Source organism: Trachinotus anak, unplaced genomic scaffold (genome assembly GCF_046630095.1).
Source record: "Trachinotus anak isolate AG129_WGS33_773 ecotype Australia unplaced genomic scaffold, CSIRO_AGI_Tana_v1 ptg000033l, whole genome shotgun sequence".
Classification (NCBI taxonomy): Eukaryota; Metazoa; Chordata; class Actinopteri; order Carangiformes; family Carangidae; genus Trachinotus; species Trachinotus anak.
This window is the reverse complement of record NW_027273884.1, coordinates 8,803,312-8,822,831: the sequence shown is the minus strand read 5'-3', so window position 1 is coordinate 8,822,831 and position 19,520 is coordinate 8,803,312. Positions and strand designations below refer to the sequence as shown.

The window sequence follows — 19,520 nt, the reverse complement described above, 5'->3', positions numbered from 1 at the left end:
CGTGAACTTTCATTTCTCTTGTGTAAATTACTGTCAGTTACTCCACAGAACCTGCCTTCATATCATTTCCCTCCTCTTCCTTCTGTTCTCCTGAACAAACACAGGACTCTCACAGTGCTTGACAATCACCTCAAAGCAACAAGTGTAAGTTCATTTCTTATTAAACTGATTTGTCTTGTAATGATACAAAATGTGCTTGAATACAAGTGTGTATGTGACTCACAGACACATGCTGAGACTCATCAAGACTGACAGGCTTGACGTAATTAAAGGGAGGGTGGGGATGGGGTTTGAATCATTTGTATATTCTTACCTGTAATTGGAAATATTACAGGGTATTTTCCTGTCTTGTGTGGAAGAATCTTGTGATATGATTTCAGACTCTGCTGAGGTGGAGCGTACCATTTCTTAACCTTGATGTTAGTTGAACGTCTCGTCTACCTGTCTCAGTCCATCCATGGTTCCGTCCTCAACTCTCTGTAGTAAATCTCAGTAGCAGTAGCTAACTGTCTAGCTCCTTTAATACACTTTACTTTCTCACCTTCAGAGTTTATCAATTACATTGTGTCAAGTAGAATGCTAATGTTAGCTAGTTTCTATGTTAAACTTCCACTCTTACATTTTAGAGGGAAATATTTCACTTTCTGTTCAACTACATTTATTTGGCAGCTTTAGTTAAACATTTATGACACTGTAAGGACAGTTACCGCTGAAGTGTTGAATACACTCATGAATACCGTCATGTGATCAGCACTGGCTGAGTGCTGATCATTGTGATCATTGTTCGGATCAGTTAACCTGGATTAGTCAAACCACATTTGAAAATCAGGGCTCAGATGTTCACTGTGATAGATTACATGATCAAACCTGTTCTAGAGTCCACCTGTTCACTTTATACTGGAAATGAATGGAAACCAACAGCTGCCTGGAAGGTGTGAATATATTTATACAACTGGTTAACAGACTTACTGTGACACATAGCTTTGGATTGTTAATAAAACATACAATGATGACTCATGTAAAATATGCCGATGTGTTAACATGCTGCTGTTTAACTGGGTGACACCCAAACAAAATTTTCTGGAACACTCCCCTTTAATTATCACTGAGCAGTTCAACATTCAGATTCAACATTTCCATGGCAGATAAAAGTCTCATAAACAGAATGAATGTTCAGTAGAAGTAATAACAGTTTCTTAAAAGGACAGATGTAGCATGGCTACAGTGAGCGAGCAGTGAACATACTGTACAACGATGACATTTCTCAGTAGTTAAAATCAGTGAGATGACTGCAGTGTGAGATCACTTAACCTGGACACCTGAACATTCAAACATTATCAGCAAAATGTGATAAATAACAACAGAAGAGTAAAATCTGTTCACCTGTAAAAACTACCTGAGACAACCATTACAAGTACAACCCACCTTTAGATTCTCCCACACTGTTAGATATTCATCTTGTTCATTTTCCTTCAACCTGCCTTATCAGCTAAAGAATTACTCCACATTCACATGCAGCTATTTTCCATTCTACTGAACAGTTTTGAGACAAACATGATGCTGCAAATATATTATTTAAGAGATGTTCATGGTGAATATGTTTATTCTGAGCACATCTGTAAAATATTGACTGTTTGCATTTTACAGTAAGTAGAGTGAAATGGGCAGATCCCTGGTTGGAGGCCAGAGCAGGAGTAAAAAAGGCAGTTAAAGTTGGTGTTTAAAGCTCAACAGACATTTATGGTTCCAATCCATTAAAGTGACTGGACTGATGAAATCTCTGCTGTTTATCACACACAAAGGCAAACTCAATATGGAGTTAATAATGATAGGTTAGTAATGGCAGCATTAGCATGTCAGCAGACGCAGCCTGTAAACAAACCAGAGCTCTCACACAGTTAAGCTACAACATCTCTCAGTATTTATGCAAACATGTAATGAATGAACAGGACTACAGTGATATTAGACCTGTGATATGACGTTAACTTCACACTTCAGCTGTGTCACAGTTCAGGGGCCACATCCTTCAGAAGGTGTGATTTCCACTTTGTGTCACCAGGTACTGCTCATGTTGCCTAGCAACCTTAACTTCACCTAACTTTTCCTCTCAGTAACTTGAGGTTTTCAGGTTGTTGGTTTTAACAGTTGTACCGTTACTGTTGAACTAAACTGAAACAGTGTGATCCTCAGACTCTGTCTGTGCTGTTTGATGACAGATTGTTTATATTACCAGTGCAATGAATCTTGGAATATGTTGGACCATGAAGGATCCACCTGTTGGAAAAGGACATGTCTGAAGGAGCCTTTGAGATGACACAGTCCTGTCTCTGCTGTGACACAGTCGGTCTTCAGAAGAGACCCTGACCTGGGACACAGCTGATGACTGAGTGCAAAGTTAGCTAAGCTTTGGGGCCACATAATATCACTGGTGTTAATCAGTGAGGGTGTCTTACAGGAGGGGCCATGGATCCAGAGAGCTCAGACTCTGTTCACTGATTGAACTTTAACCATTACAATAATGATGACAGTGTCCAGTTGACCCAAACACCCATAAAGAAAACTGGCTGTGTTTGTATGTGTTGGATTTATTTTTGACAGAAAATGTCTCTGAAACACCTGTAGCTGCTGAAAAAGTTTTAAAAAATTAATCTTTATACTTTTCATGTCTGTGTCATGTTCAGATTCAGCCTAGACACTGAGACTGCAGTGGAATGGGTCGGTTTGATGTCATGTTGTTGGTATGTCAGTATGACATCAACAGATCTTTCCTCTGTTTCCTCTGGGACACAGCCACAATACACAAGTCACACAGGCAGTGTGTTTGCTCTAACCCCTCAACATGGCCCCTCAAAACACACACACACACACACACACACACACACACACACACACACTTGTACTTCTATCTTTGTGAGGACTCTCATTGACATAATGCATTCCCTAGCCCCTTACCCTAACCTTAACCATCACAACTGAGTGCCTAACCCTGACCCTGACCCTGACCTTAACCTAAACCTAATTCTAACCATAACTCTAAAACCAAGTCTTAACCCTCAACATGTGATTTGAAGGTGTCTCAAAAAGTGAGGACCGGCCAAAATGCCCTCACTTTCCCAAAATGTCCTCACTCTGTTAGTAAAATACTTTTTTTGGTCCTTACTATGCAGCAAGTACAAGTATATACACACACACACACACACACACACACACACACACACAGTGTGTCAGTGAGTTCCCGGCCTGACAGACTTTCAGAGGATGCTTAAACCAGATCAGATATGATGATGACACAGAGGCATTGAGTATTAATTAATTCCACTCATCTAAGACATGCTGAGAGGTTAAGACACACGTGTCACTAAAAACATAAATTGAAGGTATTTCAATATATAAACAAAACGCCATGACAGTGTCTGGTCTGATACCAGTTTACTGACCTGCTCTGTACAGTATTGAATGCTGTGAATTCCAGTTGCTTCAGTGTCGTGTTCAGTAACAATGTGAAGGTGAAATGAGTCTAATGTGAGATGTTGTCAGGCCACATCAGCAGAGAGTGGAAGACCACACATGTTGTTTGCAACTAGTGTAAAAGTCAGAGAATTGGCACAAGAACATCTGAACTGATCTGTTGAACAGTTACTTTCCCAATCGATCAATCTCTTATCTTCCCATGAATGTGATAAATAATTTATATTATCCCTCACATTTCTGTCCTCCCCTCCAGAAGATGACTTCCACACATCATTGCATCTCTGATAGATACTATCAGAGATGCACTGATGTGTGATTTCAGGGTAACAACAATAAAAACATTATTCTGTTTATCAGAACAAACTGTGCAGTAAGAACACAACACAACCTGTCCATCAGCTTCACAGTCACACACTGTTCCTCATCAGTAATTACTGGAGTCATGTTACTGCTCACCTCAGCAGCTGAGGCCTCTCATCTTCTGTTTCCTGAGCACTGACACTTTTGGCCTTCACTTCCTATCTTCATGACTCAACTAGAAAATAAATTTCCCATAACAGCTTCCTGTTTATTTAAATCAGCTGATCAATATTATGTCATGTGAGCAGAGGCAGCTCCACCCCTTCTACTGAGGTAGAAGCTCCAGACCAGACAATCCTGCAGAATGCTCACTGAACAAGCTTTAAACCACAAACCTGACGCCTCCATCAGCCTCCATCACTGCAGCCCTCTCCATCAACGCCCCCACCCCCCAACCCCCACCCTCCACCTCCACTGCACATTTCAATCCAAACATCTGTCCAGCATGGTGCGTATTAACCAAAGAAAACAGCAGGCTCCTCTGATCACAGCTCTCTTTACTTCTGGATGTAGATGATGATGATGCACAGAGTTCCCACCAGTCCCAGAGCCTGAATACCCAGGAACCAGAGCAGCAGCCAGAAGAAGACGATCACCACTGGTTCCACTATCTTATCCCCAAAGTACATCTGGCTGAAGCCCATCCCCCGCAGACACTTGTTGAGCATCCCAAACAGAGTCCCCATCCGCTCACAGTCGTCCAGCCGAGGCTCTCTGGTGGTGGGGTCGTCCACGTGGGGCCATCTGGCGCTGGGATCGCTGGGGGGTCGAGGTCGGGTCTGGGTGCCATCAGCCTGTGGAGACACAGTCCCAGCATTGAACAGAGCTGCTCCTGAACTCTTCATAATCATGGTTCATTAATAACAGTTTTAAACCATGAAGCTTTTCAGACCTGCACAGTGAGGGTTAATGTCCAATGTGTTTCTGAACTTTCTTTCACATAATTCAGGTGTTTATCACTTGTAGCTTCAGCAGGCAAACTAAACCAAGCTAAACCAAAAAAGATCATCTTTATTATTGATTAAACTGCTGATTATTTTCTCAATTAATCAATTCACTGTTTCATCAAAAAAATGTCAGACAACAAAAGAGTGCTTTCAGTTTCCTGCAGAGGTGATTTTAACTGTTTTATTAACCAACTGTCCAAAATCTAAATACACTGATATACTGTTATATACTACAGTATACGTGACACTGAAGTGGGCAGGTGTTAAAGTAAAGTGAAAATGTTTGAATACGATCTGACATTTAAATGCTGCTACTTCCTGAACACCAACAGTTTACAGTTTAATAATCAGGTTTGGCTGCTGCCCAGAATAAATAATAAAATGTAACTAGTTCATCATCTGAACACAGTCTAATTCCTGCCTGAGGAAAAATGGAGCTCAGAGTATGTTCACATTTCAGAGAATGTCATTACTATTTTCCTCATACAGTAAATTTCATTTCACCCACCCATGACCCATCTGCTGTTATTCATAAATTTCATTATGATCCCCAGATGAACCACAGTGCCCACGATATAACTGTGACACATGCATCACCCGCAAATGTGGCCTGTCCTCAGTAATGACACAATAACTCTCAAGACAAGTAAATACAACATGTAACAAAAGGTAAAAACAGGGAGTAGCCTACAGGTAAAAACACACATACTGCTGTTCTGCTTTGATTTGATTTGACTGAACATTTTTGTTTTGTTTCATTTTAAAATCATGTGATAGAGGATGAGCTTCTCTCTTCATGTTCAGACTAAGATATCAGGTCTTTACATCAGTGTAAAACTAGGGTCTGAAAACTGAGACATCTACTCATCATCTCACTGATACCTCACTGCACGAGAACAGAGAAGGGTGTGTGAACAGTTAGTCTGGAGACTTGGATCCAGGTCCTGTTTTTACCCCGCTGTGTGTTGTCCACCTCAGCCTGCTGCTGTTACAGGGCTACTGTTTGTTAGGACAGTGTTCAGCGCAGAATGTGCTAATGTGAGAAAATACTGGAGCGTAAATGTGAAAAATTACTGTGGCACACTGGTGAGAATGACTCTGCTTCACTGATGAAACTGTAGAAAGAGGAGCAGTGTACCAAACATCCTGGTATCTGCTTCGTCTTCAGCCAGTGCTGAATCAACATCTGGGAAAACATAACTCTGACAGAGTGAGGCATCCTGTCTCCAGATGAGTCACGTTTATTATCTATGTTCATCAACTTAATCATTTTAAAAAGCACCTCCAACATTTGGGTCAAGTAGGTCACAAAAATAAGAAGGCTAAAGCTGTTATCTCCATGTGAGATACATATTTAACCATCATTAAACAGATCATAAACAGTATCTGCAGATAATCAATATTAAACAACTCAGATCAGGATCAAGGCCCAAAACAAAACTTGATCAGGACTAAATCAGCCATCTCATGGCAGCCTGTTCATTCATTGTATGATGAGTTATTTAAGTAATAATAATAATAATAATAATAATAATAATAATAATACTTTCTCACTGAACTAAAAAGGGATCAGAGAAACACCGTCATATCCACACTGGGTCACATTGCAGTCACTTGAATACGGTCCACCTGCTGACTTTATGATTAACAACACTCCTTAAAGAAATCACCACACTTACTTATGACACAGTTCACAACAGAAAATCCTACAGACAACTGAGAAACAACAACTCATAAGCTAAAACTAAGGAACTTTATTCCAGGACAGTAACCACTGTGAATACAAAGAGCAGCAAACAGACATCAAAGAGTGTGACACTGATTTAATTCACTAAACCTGTTGAGCAACAGCTGTGTGTGTGTGTTATAAATGACCACACCTAGTTAATCTGAAGTGGCAGTGAGTGCCTTTAGTTACAATGCAGAGCTCAGGCCAGGTTGAACTGAAAATAACTCTAACGATAAATTATCCTTTAATTCCACCAAGTCACTTTTTTTGCAAAATAAAAGGCAAACACCAAGATTTAAGTGCTGTTTGACGTCTGCAGTCTTAACTCTCATTGTAATTACATTACAGGCATGACCTTCGGCCTCCAACTGGGAATCACACTTCTACTGTAGGTGAGCTGAGAACTATGACTAGTTACCATGTGTGCAGCCCAGTGAGCAAAATGAATCTGATGCCACATTGTCATTGAGCTTCCTTCCCATTTTAGTTCACGAGGAGACCCATCCCTGTCACATGATGTTCTCTCTTGTGAAAATAAAAACAAACATTTCATTTGAAGTTGCTGTGTAGCTAAACAAAGACCTACCAGGCCACAACCTCAGGAATTTAAACGATGAAAAACCACCTTTCCACTATAAACTACTCCATCATACTCTCGACATTACACCAGCTCTTAACTATTGTTATTGACCAGGCAGCTACCTATCTATGAGGCTCATATATATCCCGACATTAATACTTGACCCTGTTAACGCTTAATATTCAGAAGTCATGGTCTGTAAGATATGTATAGCTTAGCTTTGGAAAATAAACATTTAAATGTCAGGTTTTTTGAATGGAGTCTGGCTCACGCGCTGGTTTATTAGTTTTTTTATATAGGGGCGAGAGTGGATAACTGAAAATCGTGGTGGTTGTAAAGTGAAAGCTCTTTCTCTGTCAGCGAGACCTGACCGACACAGGAAACCCCCCTAGGTCTAGGTCCATGACAGGGTTAGCATGAGACCACTACAGGGCTACAGCTAGCTTGTTGATGTGACGTTGCTCTAGCCTTACCCGGTGTCGCTGGTGGTGTAGTGCGGTCTGCCTTGCACCGTGGGCATGTTGACCGGTGTGCCTGCCTCCTCTCTGGTTCACTGACGGTGGCTCTTCAAATTCACGTCGATGGAAAACACACCGGTCATTTACAGGCGGCGTCACAGCGGACATTTTACTAACCCGTCCACTGACAGCAACTTTCAGGAGTCAAAACATGCGAGCGGAGTGTGATTGATGGTCCCGACGTCCGCCCTGAGAGTTCGCGAGAGCTGAACAACATCAGCAGCTCTGGTCAATGCATGGCGTGAACAGGCGCCCCTGCAGGCCGGGACAGTAACTACAGCCTGATCCATCACCTGTGCATCCCTCCAGAGTTCACTGTCTGATACTGTTGGACTTATACTGTATTTGTGAAAGTTCAGATGGCACCGTGACCTCAGACCTCATGAGACTTTCCTCAGTGTTTCCACCTCCAGGTTCAGCCTGAACCTGCAGATCTTCTGACGGACAAACCACTGTAGCCACGTCCTTCACAACATGTAGGACCTGAACTGGGATATTTCTGCTGACAGGTTACTCTTCGGAGGTGGAAGTCATTATTAATCTTTTTATCTTGTGATTCATGTTTTTGTTTTACCTTATTCAAGGCATGGTTCTTTCCAATATTTGTAGCAATCAAATGGAATGATTTCTGATGGACATGCAATTTAAGCCCAGTTAAGCCCAATTTAAGACCAGTTTGTAATAATCTGACATGTAATATTGTAATGTAACACAGTTGTACAGTTTTGAAGCACTATACTTATATACTTATATACTCCACTATTTACATTTTTGCTGACTTGTACTTCTGCTGTTTATCTGAAGAAAATATTGTCATTTTCACTCAGCCTGTTTACAATTGGTTGATTTGCTTGTAAAACACAATGCATTAAAATTGTGTTGTAAAATTATGAATGTAGGATAAAGTGTTTTTTTACATTGTGGTGCTGCTTGGATTTTTGTATCCACTTCCTCCATGACTGTACTTCAGTTGTAGAGTTAGCTCATTATCAGTATTACACCCCCAATGTTAACACCAGCTGTAACTTTTCAGCACCACTCAAAATAATATTAAACAACACTGTGATCTTCATGAAACACTCCACAGGGTGCGGTGGTGGGGTCAAACTGTCCTCAAGGCCCCAAAATACTTGGGCTGGCCCTGATGTTGTGATTTGTTATTCTGACAGAGCGGCGTGGGATTACATGCCGCTTGTAAGCAGTGTAATCCCAGCTAATCTGGGATTCAGTTTCACTCTGCACTGTGGACACACCTCAGACTGGACAGGACAGGGAATATGGAGATACGGATGGCCTGTCTGAGAGCAGGGTTTGTCTGCTGAAGGATGTATCTGCTGGTCCTGGTTCACGTCTTGCAGTCCTCTGTGCTGGCAGTGCACTCCTGTCCAGCTTTATGCTCCTGCTCGTATGGGAACAGTGGAACAGCAGAGCTCAGGTTGAGTGAGGCTGACTTCATTCTCATCTCTGTGTTTGTGTGTTCAACTGATTTGTTTTTCCATGAACATAACTCATTGTTGCCTATTATATCATAAGAATTATTTTATTATTGAAGCTCTATTTGAACCAACACTGTAGTGCTATTGTAACAATTGTTATAACCAAATTTGTCAAATAATGACGTCACCAAATGTAAATACATCACTGAATAGTTTCCCATATTGCAAAAAGGTGTAATCATATTATTTGCCCCATGAATATTAGTTTACATTGTGGATAAATGCCCAGTGTTATTACATAACATTATATACCTTTGATCGTGGATGTGACGTCATCTAATAGCAATAAGACTCCATTAACGAGTTCACCTGCACTTGGTGAAGACCATCATTACTTATGAAGGAGGAGTGCCACCAGAAATATTGTGTCATAGAGCTTTTCAGTGATTAATTGTAATAAAATATTTTTTTTAAGTAAGACGGATGTATAAATTGATTAATAAAAAAATCGGAATAAATACATAAATTAAATAAAGAGGAGTTAATTGTAAATGCCTATCAAGAATATTTTCTTAAGCCATATACATTTTTTTAGATTAATTTATTGATTTAATGGAAAAAGCAATTTAATTCCATAATTTAATTTAATCATTAAATCATTCACTACGATTTAATTGTCATTTATTAGTTTTTAGATAATCTTAACATTTGGTATATAAATGCAATTAAAGTACTTAATTTACAACACATTATTTTTTCTGTGTATTAATTACAGGTACCCTGTGGATGGTAGTAACGTGTAAGAAACTGTGGAGAGAGCCGCTAGGATAATTAGAGACTTTTACAGTCTAAAAATATAATCAATTCATAAATTGACCAGTTAAAAAATTGACAGAATGCATTATAAAACTCAACTCAAGTTAAAAAGAAAAAAAGACCATTATATTTTCCATTCATCCTCTTATTTTGTCTTTAAAGGAGCTATTTGTAAGTTTTACTATTGCTATACAAGCCTAACATTAGCATTAACAGCTGTTTACTCAGCACTCCCGATGAGAGCTTCAGTTCTCGTTGTCTTTACTAGACCAGAGGTTACAATACGTCCTCTGAGCAGCGACAGGACTCACTGGACACGACAGTGACGTGACGGTCCACTCAGACCGGAGCTAGCTGTTAGCGCGCTGTCGTCAGTAGAACAGATGTGATAGAGGTAAGAATTAACACTGGTGTTTGTCTCCACCTCTGGAGACAGATGTTGGTGAGTAAAGAATGAAGTTTGATGATTAACTCAGAACGTTTCTTCTACACTGGTGACTAAACAGCAGCTAAAGCTAACGTTAGCTATGTAGCAGTAGCTAAACTTACAAACAGCTCCTTCAGTCAAGTCAAGACAACTTTATTTCTAGAGCAGATTTAAATACAGCTTGAGCCGAGCAAAGTTCTGGACAAAGGACATTAAAATAAGTAAAACTAATTAAATTTATAAAAAAGGTAAAAAAAAAAAAAAAACACACTAAATACACTGCATACAGGAACATAATGAACATACTAACAATAAATAAATAATATTATATTCAATACTTTTAATTATTAAATTATTATTATATTTAAATCTCTCTCTGATCTGACCTGTTTCACTTAAAGACAGTTCTCTGTCTATTAACCCCCAAAAATGTCAATTTTACTACAGAGCTTTTACTGCTGCTCTGTGACACAAGATCTATATGAAAGAAGAAATGTGTCAATAAAAAAGAAGAAGATGGAGATTTGGAGCTGATGTAAATGATGCAAGTTAAGATACAGATGAAGGCCTTTGCAAATGAACTTTCAGGTGGCTTTCATGTTTGTAAGGCTTTACAACACACCCCATGTGTTCTGGTTAGAGAGGTAACCAAGGATATGTGTTTGTTTACTAAAACTCCTCACAGCTCACTATGATTCATTTATCATTTATTCATTTATCCATTTAAGAAAGAACACAATCAATCAGAGTGAATGATACACTCTGTGTATTTATCCGTCCCAGCATCAGCCCTCACAGCTCTGTGTCTAACAACAGGTTGGTGCAGTGCAGTGACCCAGAACTCTTGGTTGTTCCCGTTAACGTCCCATCCAACACCGTCAAACTGCGTCTGGAGAAGACCTCAATCTCCAGGGTACCCCGGGCAGCCTTCTACAACCTGTCAGAGCTGCAGTTCTTGTGGCTGGCCTACAACTCCATCACATCTGTCCACCCGAGCAGCTTTGTCAACCTGAAGGCCCTGAGAGAGCTGCGTCTGGATGGGAACCTCCTCACATCCTTCCCCTGGGAGGGGCTCAGGGACATGCCCCAGCTCCAGACTCTGGGTCTCCATAACAACCGTCTGTCCAGCCTTCCTGCTCACGCCGCGCTCTTCCTCCCCAACATCACCTACCTCGACCTGTCCAGCAACAGGTGGGTCCACATGCTACAGAACTATGAAGCCGGACTACAGTAGTGCTCAATAGATGCATTCAGCTGTCCTCCTGTCCTTCCCTCCTTGTTTCCTTTCCTGTCCTCCCCTCCTTGTGTCTAACTCTAAGGTTTTCAGGACCCACACTCAGACACAGATGAAGGCTGGTAGGTATAGTGATCTTTTTCCAAAGTGATCAGGAAGGCAGTGGCAGGAAACAAGGAGGGAACCATGATGAACTGTCAGAGAAGAAGAGAAGAGATGAGCTGACAGAGAGAACCGAGAGAACAAACACTGGAACACAAGGAGAACGACACAGGTGAAAAACGTCAGGGCGGGCAGACAGTCACAAAGGCAGGAAAACCAGACAAAGATAGGAAGTAAAACAACCAACAGACACATGGATACTTCAGTCACTGCACTGTGTACACTGTGTACTACTACTACTACTACCATGCACTGGTGCACTGTGTGAATTTCAACACAGTTGTGTTGTCTTAAATCAAACACACAACAAATGATTGCAAAATGTGACCATGATGGTCACCCACATGTCCTCCATCGATGTTTTCACAAGTTTGAAAGTATGTTGGTGGTCCCTCCCCCTCTACTATGAAACCATGGCAACCGCTGAGGATGAGAAGTGTCCTTTTTGACCGTTGTGAGTGAATCATCCAGGTACTGGCAGACCACTGCATGTTGCTGTACTTGACAATGACAATGTGAACACAGGGCAGATCATGACACCTTGTCTTTTTCCTTTCCTTTCCTTTCCTTTCCTTTCCTTGTCTCCTCTCCTCAGGTTGACTATTTTACCTGCTGAACTGCTGGACCTGTGGTTTCCTCTACCAGAACAACAGGGTGCACCGACACGAAGACGGGTTTTGGGTAGGTTTGTTTTGGAGCATCATTAGACTCTGTGTTGATGTAGATCAGACATGAAGTCCGGTATTCTCACCGTACCACATGCATGTTGTCATCAGGTGAACTCCTGAGTTTGTCACATTATAAGTACATAAAATGGTTTCAGGGTGTCAACAGTTCACTTCACAACTTTTCGTGTTCCTCTCCATAGTGAGGGTTAGTCAACTGTCTGAGAGAACCTGTCCAGCATCACCTGTGAATCATTTCTCATGACAAACTAGAGTCACCTCCTCCTGTTGTGTCCTCCATCATCCTACGTCAGGTTACAGGAAACATAGTCACAGTCTACTTCCTGACTAACAGTGTTGAATAATGGACAGAGGTGTTTTTACAGAAAATGATGACGTCACAGTGAAGTTGACCTTCAACAGTTTGGATATAAAATGTCATCAGTTCTTTTTTATTTTTATTTTAAAGATATTTGAGTTAAATTGTGTCATAATTAGTGAATGAATTCATGAGTTATGGCCAAAAACATGTTTGTGAGGTCACAGTGACCTTTTACCTTTAACCTTTAATCACCAAAATCAGTTCATTGAGTCAACGTGAATGTTTATGCCAAATCTAAAGGAATTCCTTTAGAGTGTTGCTGAGATAGCATGTTCACATGAACGAGACAACCTGAAAACGCAGTAAAAAGACAAACACATGGATGTTTCCTCAAACTGACTGAAACGTTCATGTGGGTGGGAATTTCAGACTCTTCTTCAGACCCTGATACAAACTGTGTCTCAGCTCAGAGGCTCATCTGAAGACTCATCTGTGTCACAGCAGAGACTAGACTGTCTCAGTTCAAAGGCTCCTTCAGATGTGTCCTTATTTACCTGGACAATGAAGGATCCAAACAGGTGGATCCTTGGTTGTCCTACATATCCCAAGATTCATTGTGCACCAGTAATGAAAGTAAACAGCACAGACAGAGTCTGAGGATCACACTCAGTTCAACAGTAACAGTACAACTCCTAAAACCAAGATCTTTAAAACCTCAAGTTACTGTGAGAAAAGAAAGTTACATGTAAACAAGGTTGCTAGGCAACAGGAGCCACGCTCTGTAGATCCTCCATAGACCAGACCGCCTCAATTCGGTTCAGCCTTCGCGCTCTATGACGGACTGTGTCCCCCTGAACTGGGACACAGCTGCAGTCAGAGACAGACGTCACTGTTAGACTTGAAAACCAGCTATCAGTTTATGACATGTATCAAACATGACCATGATGCTAACAGGACAAATTGTTCTGGATACCCAGGTCTCCATGACAACCCCTGGCTGTGTGACTGTCAGATCTCCATGGTGATGTCTCTGTCCATGTCCCTGTGGAGTCCTGTGGTCCTGATGGACCAGTTGCTGATGTGCAGCAGGTCTCTTGGTCAGTCGGGGATGCTGCTGACCCAGGCCGAGCTGTCCCGCTGCATGAGGCCCTCGGTCCAGCCCGCAGCCACCAGGGTCGTCTCGCCGCTGGGCAGTAACGTCATCCTCCGCTGTGACGCCACCGGCTACCCAACACCCACCCTGACCTGGATCAAGACTTCAGCCTATCCTGGTAACAAACCCGGGGTGTCTCTGTGGCGATGAAGTGATGTCACTAACATGTTATCTCAGTGATGTCGCTGTGTGTTTGGTTCTGTGCAGATTGTTGCCAACAAAACATCGTGGAGAGCTCTGAACAGCTGCCCAGGAACCTGGAGAGCTGTGAGTGTTTCTGATCCTCTCCTCCTGGACCTCAGAGAGTGTGTGTGTGTGTGTGTGTGTGTGTGTGTGTGTGTGAGTGAGAGAGAGTGTGTGTGCAGTGAGTGAGTGATTGAGTGAGTGTGTGAGTCAGTTGTGTAGTGAAAACTTTAGGTCAGCTCTGATGGTCGTCATGACAACTGATCATGTGGTTCCTCTTCAACAGGGGTCGGCAAGTAAGTTTGTCCGGTATTTCAGAGGTCTATCAAGCCACAGAACCTTTGTCAGAATTGTCAGAATTGTTCATAATAAAAGCTAAAAGCTAAACGCTTGTTTGAACTACAGAATTGCAGAAAAAACGTTCAACATTCTTGCGCTTTTATTTTTTAGACTAGAGGAAGTGGTTCTGTGGGTAACTGTTACTGCTATGACTGAGAACTATTGTAGAACCAGGCGCTGTGCACTGCTCCTGATGTGACACAGTTGTGTCTGTCATTTAGTATCAATGTGGATAAAAGTATAATAAGCATCTTCAGGTGGGAGGAGATTCTCTATTTTGACATACATCTTAATGTGAGACTGTCAGTTTGATATTGTAAGATTTATCACACAGTAGGAATATAGGCTCAGGCACTGTGATGATCTGAGCCAGTTTACAGCTCATTGTTTTAATTCATTGCTTCATAATTAACAATAGCAGGTCTGTTGTTACAGATGTGAGTTTATTACAACAGCTGTGGTGATTTTAATATGAGAGGCTTCTAACCCAAGTCTATCTCTGACATCTCAACTAATCAGTTTATCATTTTATTGATTTAATCACATCTTAATAATCATGTGACAGCTGGACGCACTGAGTTTAGTCTCAACAGGACGTTTCTCTGACTCTGTGTCCTCTCCTGTGTCGTTGTTGTTGGTTTATTTACTCTGACAACAACAGGGTGATGTTCTGTCTTACAGCAGAGACACATGAGGACAGGACACAGCAGACTGGTCACCAATTCTACATGTACACAACATGAAGAGACCATGTACACAACAACAACAGGATGACAACAGGTCTCTGACCACTGACGTCATAGAAATAATTATTGTTGGTTAGAGTTACACATCACACATTTCAAATGAACAAAAACAAACTGATGAAGGTACTTAAACAGAAGCTGACACAGGAACAGGATGAGCAGACAGCAGGGGGTGCTCCTGGTACACTACACACCAGTCCCAGGGGAAACTCGTCAACACTGTCAACAAAAATAACATCACAATAACACAGCAAGTGGCAAATAATACATTTACATTCATCTGGACGACACCCCTTACACTCACCAGCCCCTCCCCTCCCGTTGCTGCAGTATCAGACCTCCTGTTCTGAGTTTTTATTTTGAGTTTGAGGGGGGGTTAGCGTCTACCTGTTGCCTCATTCAAGGAACATCTGTAAATTGTAGTGTCTACTGATAGTCTTCATGTGAGGTGTTTGCTAATATCATCTGCAAAGGGGGCCTTTGCCTGGGGCTCCCCAGAGTCTGGGGCCACCACTGATAGTTTGGGGAGAAGACTGGTGGTGTTCTGGGAGCTAAGACTTTGAACCCTGTTCTGTTCCAGTCATGCAGGAGTCTCCTCGGGTCGGGGTCCGCTGGTCCATCATCAGCCTGAACGGGCTGTCGTATAGGGACGCTGGAGAATATCGGTGCCAGGCGCGGAACATGGGGGGGATCTCGGAAGCCCTGATCAAACTGAGGGTGGTTGGTGTCACAAGACTATCCCGTCCCCCAAAGAAGACTCCAAAGTCCCAAAAGACTCCACCCAAATCATCACCAAAATACAGGAAGCCAAACCAGAATCCAGTTACCATCAACACCCCCTGGATGAAGGAGAACCAGATACTGCAGAACATCACACCACCTTCCATTAAAAAGACCCAGACTGCCCCTGATCCTTTGTCCGGAGTGAACCCCCCCAGATACAAAGAGGAAGAGCCAGGCTGAGGCCTCAGATGGCTCGACAGCTGCTCTCCAATCAGAAACACTGAGGAGGTACGATGAAGACCAGGATCAGTGACTCGCCCTGTGGACCTGTAGTTTTAGAGTTCTGTAGAGAAACATTTATCAACTTCCTGCTGCTGAAATAAAATGTGACACACAGAAGTTGTCAGTGATGTTCCTTCAGCTTTCTGTAAAGGTGTCAGATTACCGGCCTGTGAAACAGATCTGGTCTGCAGGGCCAGGCCCAACAGGTTCACGTTTTCACAGTCGTTTAATGTAGAGCCTGAGTCTGAGTCACACCTGATACCTGACTCCTCCATGATGGTTCCCACCATGACTGAAGGTACAAGTCTGTTCTTCCATATTCCTGTTCTCTCTGATCCAGACTGAGACACACAGGTAAAGATACCATACACATTGGTCATTTTCTTTGACATGACTCTATATATAAATGTAACATGACCACAAGGTGGTATCACAAGATACAATTATTAACTCACTGTGACAACTGGCTTCATAACAAGTTCACTGTCCCTGTCATGAATGAATAATGATCCAGATGTTTCAGGATTATTCATCATTATTCAAAGTTCAAATAGATTTTAGTTTTTTACAGTTACAGTTATTTAATCAGAAGAAATCAGAAAGATCTACAGTAAACAAATATCGAGCAGAATAGACAAATAGCAGACACACAAACACACAGGTCCATACAAGCACCAGCAGGTCCAACAGGTGGATCCTTCATGGTCCAACATATCCCATAATTCATTGTGTCAGTAATGTAAACAATCTGTCATCAAACAGCACAGACAGAGAGTCTGAGGATCACACTGTTAATGTCAGTGTTGTGTTTCAGCTCAGTTCAACAGTAACAGTGCACCTGTTAAAACCAAGAACCTCTCAAGTAACTGTGAAGAAAAGTTACCTGATGTCAAGGTTGCTAGGCAACAGGAGCTGCACTTTGCGACCCAACAGTAAGGGCGGGAACAGCTGGTGACACAGTAGACCAGACCATTTCAGTTGGGCCTTCATGGTCCACTATGGCTACAAAGGGCCACATCTCTGTAGGCTGGGTCCTTGAAGGATGTGGCCCAGCTGTAGGTTCGCTGGAGGTCAAACCAGGTGTTCTTCTACCAGGAGAGAAAACCAGGGCTGAGGTCCAACAGGTGACTGATGTTTAACCAGGCCCCTGAGTGTGTGTGTGTATGTGTGTGTGTGTGTGTGTGTGTGTGTCCTCTCAGTCTGAACAGAAACACAAACTGGCAGAGTGGAAGGACCTGGTGACTATGGTGTGAAGAGAACTGAGAGGAACTGAGGAGTCTCTCTGACCAGGCTTCATCACAGTTTTACACAAAATAGAAGTGATTTTTCTAGAAAAGTGGACAAACACATTTGTGACTACTCTGTGTTTCCACTGAGTGATGCTCTGTGAATAAAGCTGTGTTTTCTCCTCTCATGATATTGTTCGGTTGAACATGATAACATACTTCCATCATCTGCCTCTCACTAACAGGGGCCACCACTTGATGTGAAAAAAGTTTAGTGAAATATTGCTTTGCCTAATAATCTGGAAAAACAGGAGAGTATAAAAGTTGTTGTGACATTGGAGTTTTTATAAAATCCATTGTTTACATTTCTTGTTTTTAAGTTCACAGTTTCAGACTGTGTGAAGCAGAGCAACAGTAACAGACAGAGATGGACTGAAGAGGAGAGTTAATGTCTCCACAGAGAGAAGAGAGAGAGAGACTGCCTCAGTGGAAAGACGACAGTAAATGATCCTGATGTGTTCACTGTCATGTTAAAGGGTTATTCTGTGTAGAGGTGTCTCATTTGAAAAGCTCAGATGTGTGTGAATAATGAACTAGATGATAAAGAGGTAGGACGGTACTCAAAGACTCATGGAGAATAAGTGTTACCTGAGTTCACCTCTGGTCCAGATGTTTTATAAGGATGTAGAGTTTACTCTCATGTGGTAACTTTGTGTTGCTATGAGCCAGTTAATGTTCTGTGATTATGGAGTTTATTTACCTTATGTTCAGCTGGTTGGTTTGGTGACAGTGGAGTTACTGAAGTCTTTCATATTTTCAAATGTGTAAATATAGTTGGTTATGCAGACATGATGGTCATCTTCACCATCCTTCCATCTATCTTCTGGTGCTTATCCGGGGTCAAGTCTCCGTGGTAGCAGCTCACATAAAGTAGTCCAGATGTCCCTCTCTCCAGCAAAGTTCTCCAGCTCTTCCTGGGGGATCCTGAAGTGTTCCAAGACCAGATGAGACATATAATCTCTCCAGGGTGTTCAGGGTCTACCTCGAGGTCTCTTACCAGTTGGACCTGCCTGGAAGACCTCCAGGCCCAGTAGTGACCCTAACCAGCTCCCTCCTGATGTCAGAGCTCCTCTCCCCGTCTCTGAGACCGAGTTCAGACACCCTGAGGAGGAAACTCTTCACCTGACACACAGATCATCCCATTGACTGACTCCTGGAGCTGATATTGTGTGTCTCTTGGTCCTGGTAGCTTCGGGTTCCAGATGTCTTGTGGACTGATGTATGTAAGTGAAATCTGGGTCTAATGGTTCAGGTTCATACACATGAAGCTGTTTTTCTGACTCATCATCAGTATGCTTCAACATAAGTGCATCCTCCAACACCTTTCCCACATCTGAGTTGGGGGGTCTTGTCCCTTCATATCATGCCAGTTTTCACCCCACCGCCCCAAGTCTCAACAGGTACAGAACCTTTGCCCGCAGACCTGGCTGTAAAACACCCAGCAGAACCCACACTCTGGGTCCAGATGAGGAAACTCTTGTTGCTTTTGTTTTGTGGAAACAATCGTATCTAAATGAGAGTGTGAACAGTTTTCGTGTCCTGCTGATACTGAGTGAGTTCAAGGATAAAAGCAATCTTAACGTTTATGAGTCTTATCTCTATGAAACCTAGAAAGACAATAAAGATACAACATGAGGAAGGAACTCAGGGTCAGGCTGTTGTGTAAGCTGCTCTGCTCTGACCTTTCAGCTGTAACATAGTCAGTTTGACTCAGCTGTTTACCGTATGACTGTGAAGATGGAGGTTAACATGATGCTGCTGAGCTCATTGTTCCCAGTTATGAAATCCCTCCTCAGTGTTATATATGTAAACAGCTCTGCAGTGTTTTGTCAGCTGATGAATCTTGACTGCCTCCCTGCCTGGATCATCTTTCTTGGCTGAAGTGGATAAAAAGGAGATGAAGCATGAAGCTTCCACTGCAGAGACAACGAACTGCAGTGGATGGAAATATCCGATCTGTGTGGAGTAGAAATGTTTCCATCATGTTTTCCACACATTTTCCCTCTGTTTGAGCTTCGACTGATTATCTCATCTCCCTGTGTCTTCTTCAAAAGAAACTATTTCATGGCAACAACTGCAGAATTAGCAGCACTAATGTCTCTGTCAGTGGATCCAAAATTGACAGCAGTGAGAGGAAACAC

At 42.1% G+C, this 19,520-nt stretch overlaps 2 protein-coding genes across 3 annotated transcripts; one reads left to right on the top strand and one right to left on the bottom strand.

Annotated features, from left to right (window-relative positions):
* Nucleotides 1-3,208: 3,208 nt before the first annotated feature.
* Nucleotides 3,209-7,849, bottom strand: fam241a (family with sequence similarity 241 member A). The gene is made up of 2 exons (XM_071471071.1): nt 7,561-7,849; nt 3,209-4,625 (listed from the first exon to the last, which is right to left on the bottom strand). Exons 1-2 carry the CDS (start codon nt 7,711-7,713, stop codon nt 4,329-4,331), a joined length of 450 nt encoding a protein of 149 aa, XP_071327172.1. The 5' UTR covers nt 7,714-7,849; the 3' UTR covers nt 3,209-4,328.
* A 953-nt stretch (nt 7,850-8,802) lies between these two features.
* Nucleotides 8,803-16,207, top strand: lrit3b (leucine-rich repeat, immunoglobulin-like and transmembrane domains 3b). Of its 2 annotated transcripts, XM_071471069.1 has the most exons (7): nt 8,803-9,040; nt 11,101-11,475; nt 12,276-12,361; nt 13,645-13,938; nt 14,028-14,087; nt 15,024-15,122; nt 15,669-15,791. In XM_071471069.1, the coding sequence occupies exons 1-6, from the start codon at nt 8,931-8,933 to the stop codon at nt 15,083-15,085; spliced, it is 987 nt and encodes a 328-aa protein (XP_071327170.1). In that variant the 5' UTR covers nt 8,803-8,930; the 3' UTR covers nt 15,086-15,122; nt 15,669-15,791. The 2 variants fall into 2 exon arrangements, with proteins under 2 accessions (XP_071327170.1, XP_071327169.1); XM_071471068.1 differs by lacking the exon at nt 15,024-15,122 and having other exon boundaries at nt 8,810-9,040; nt 15,669-16,207.
* Nucleotides 16,208-19,520: the final 3,313 nt, after the last annotated feature.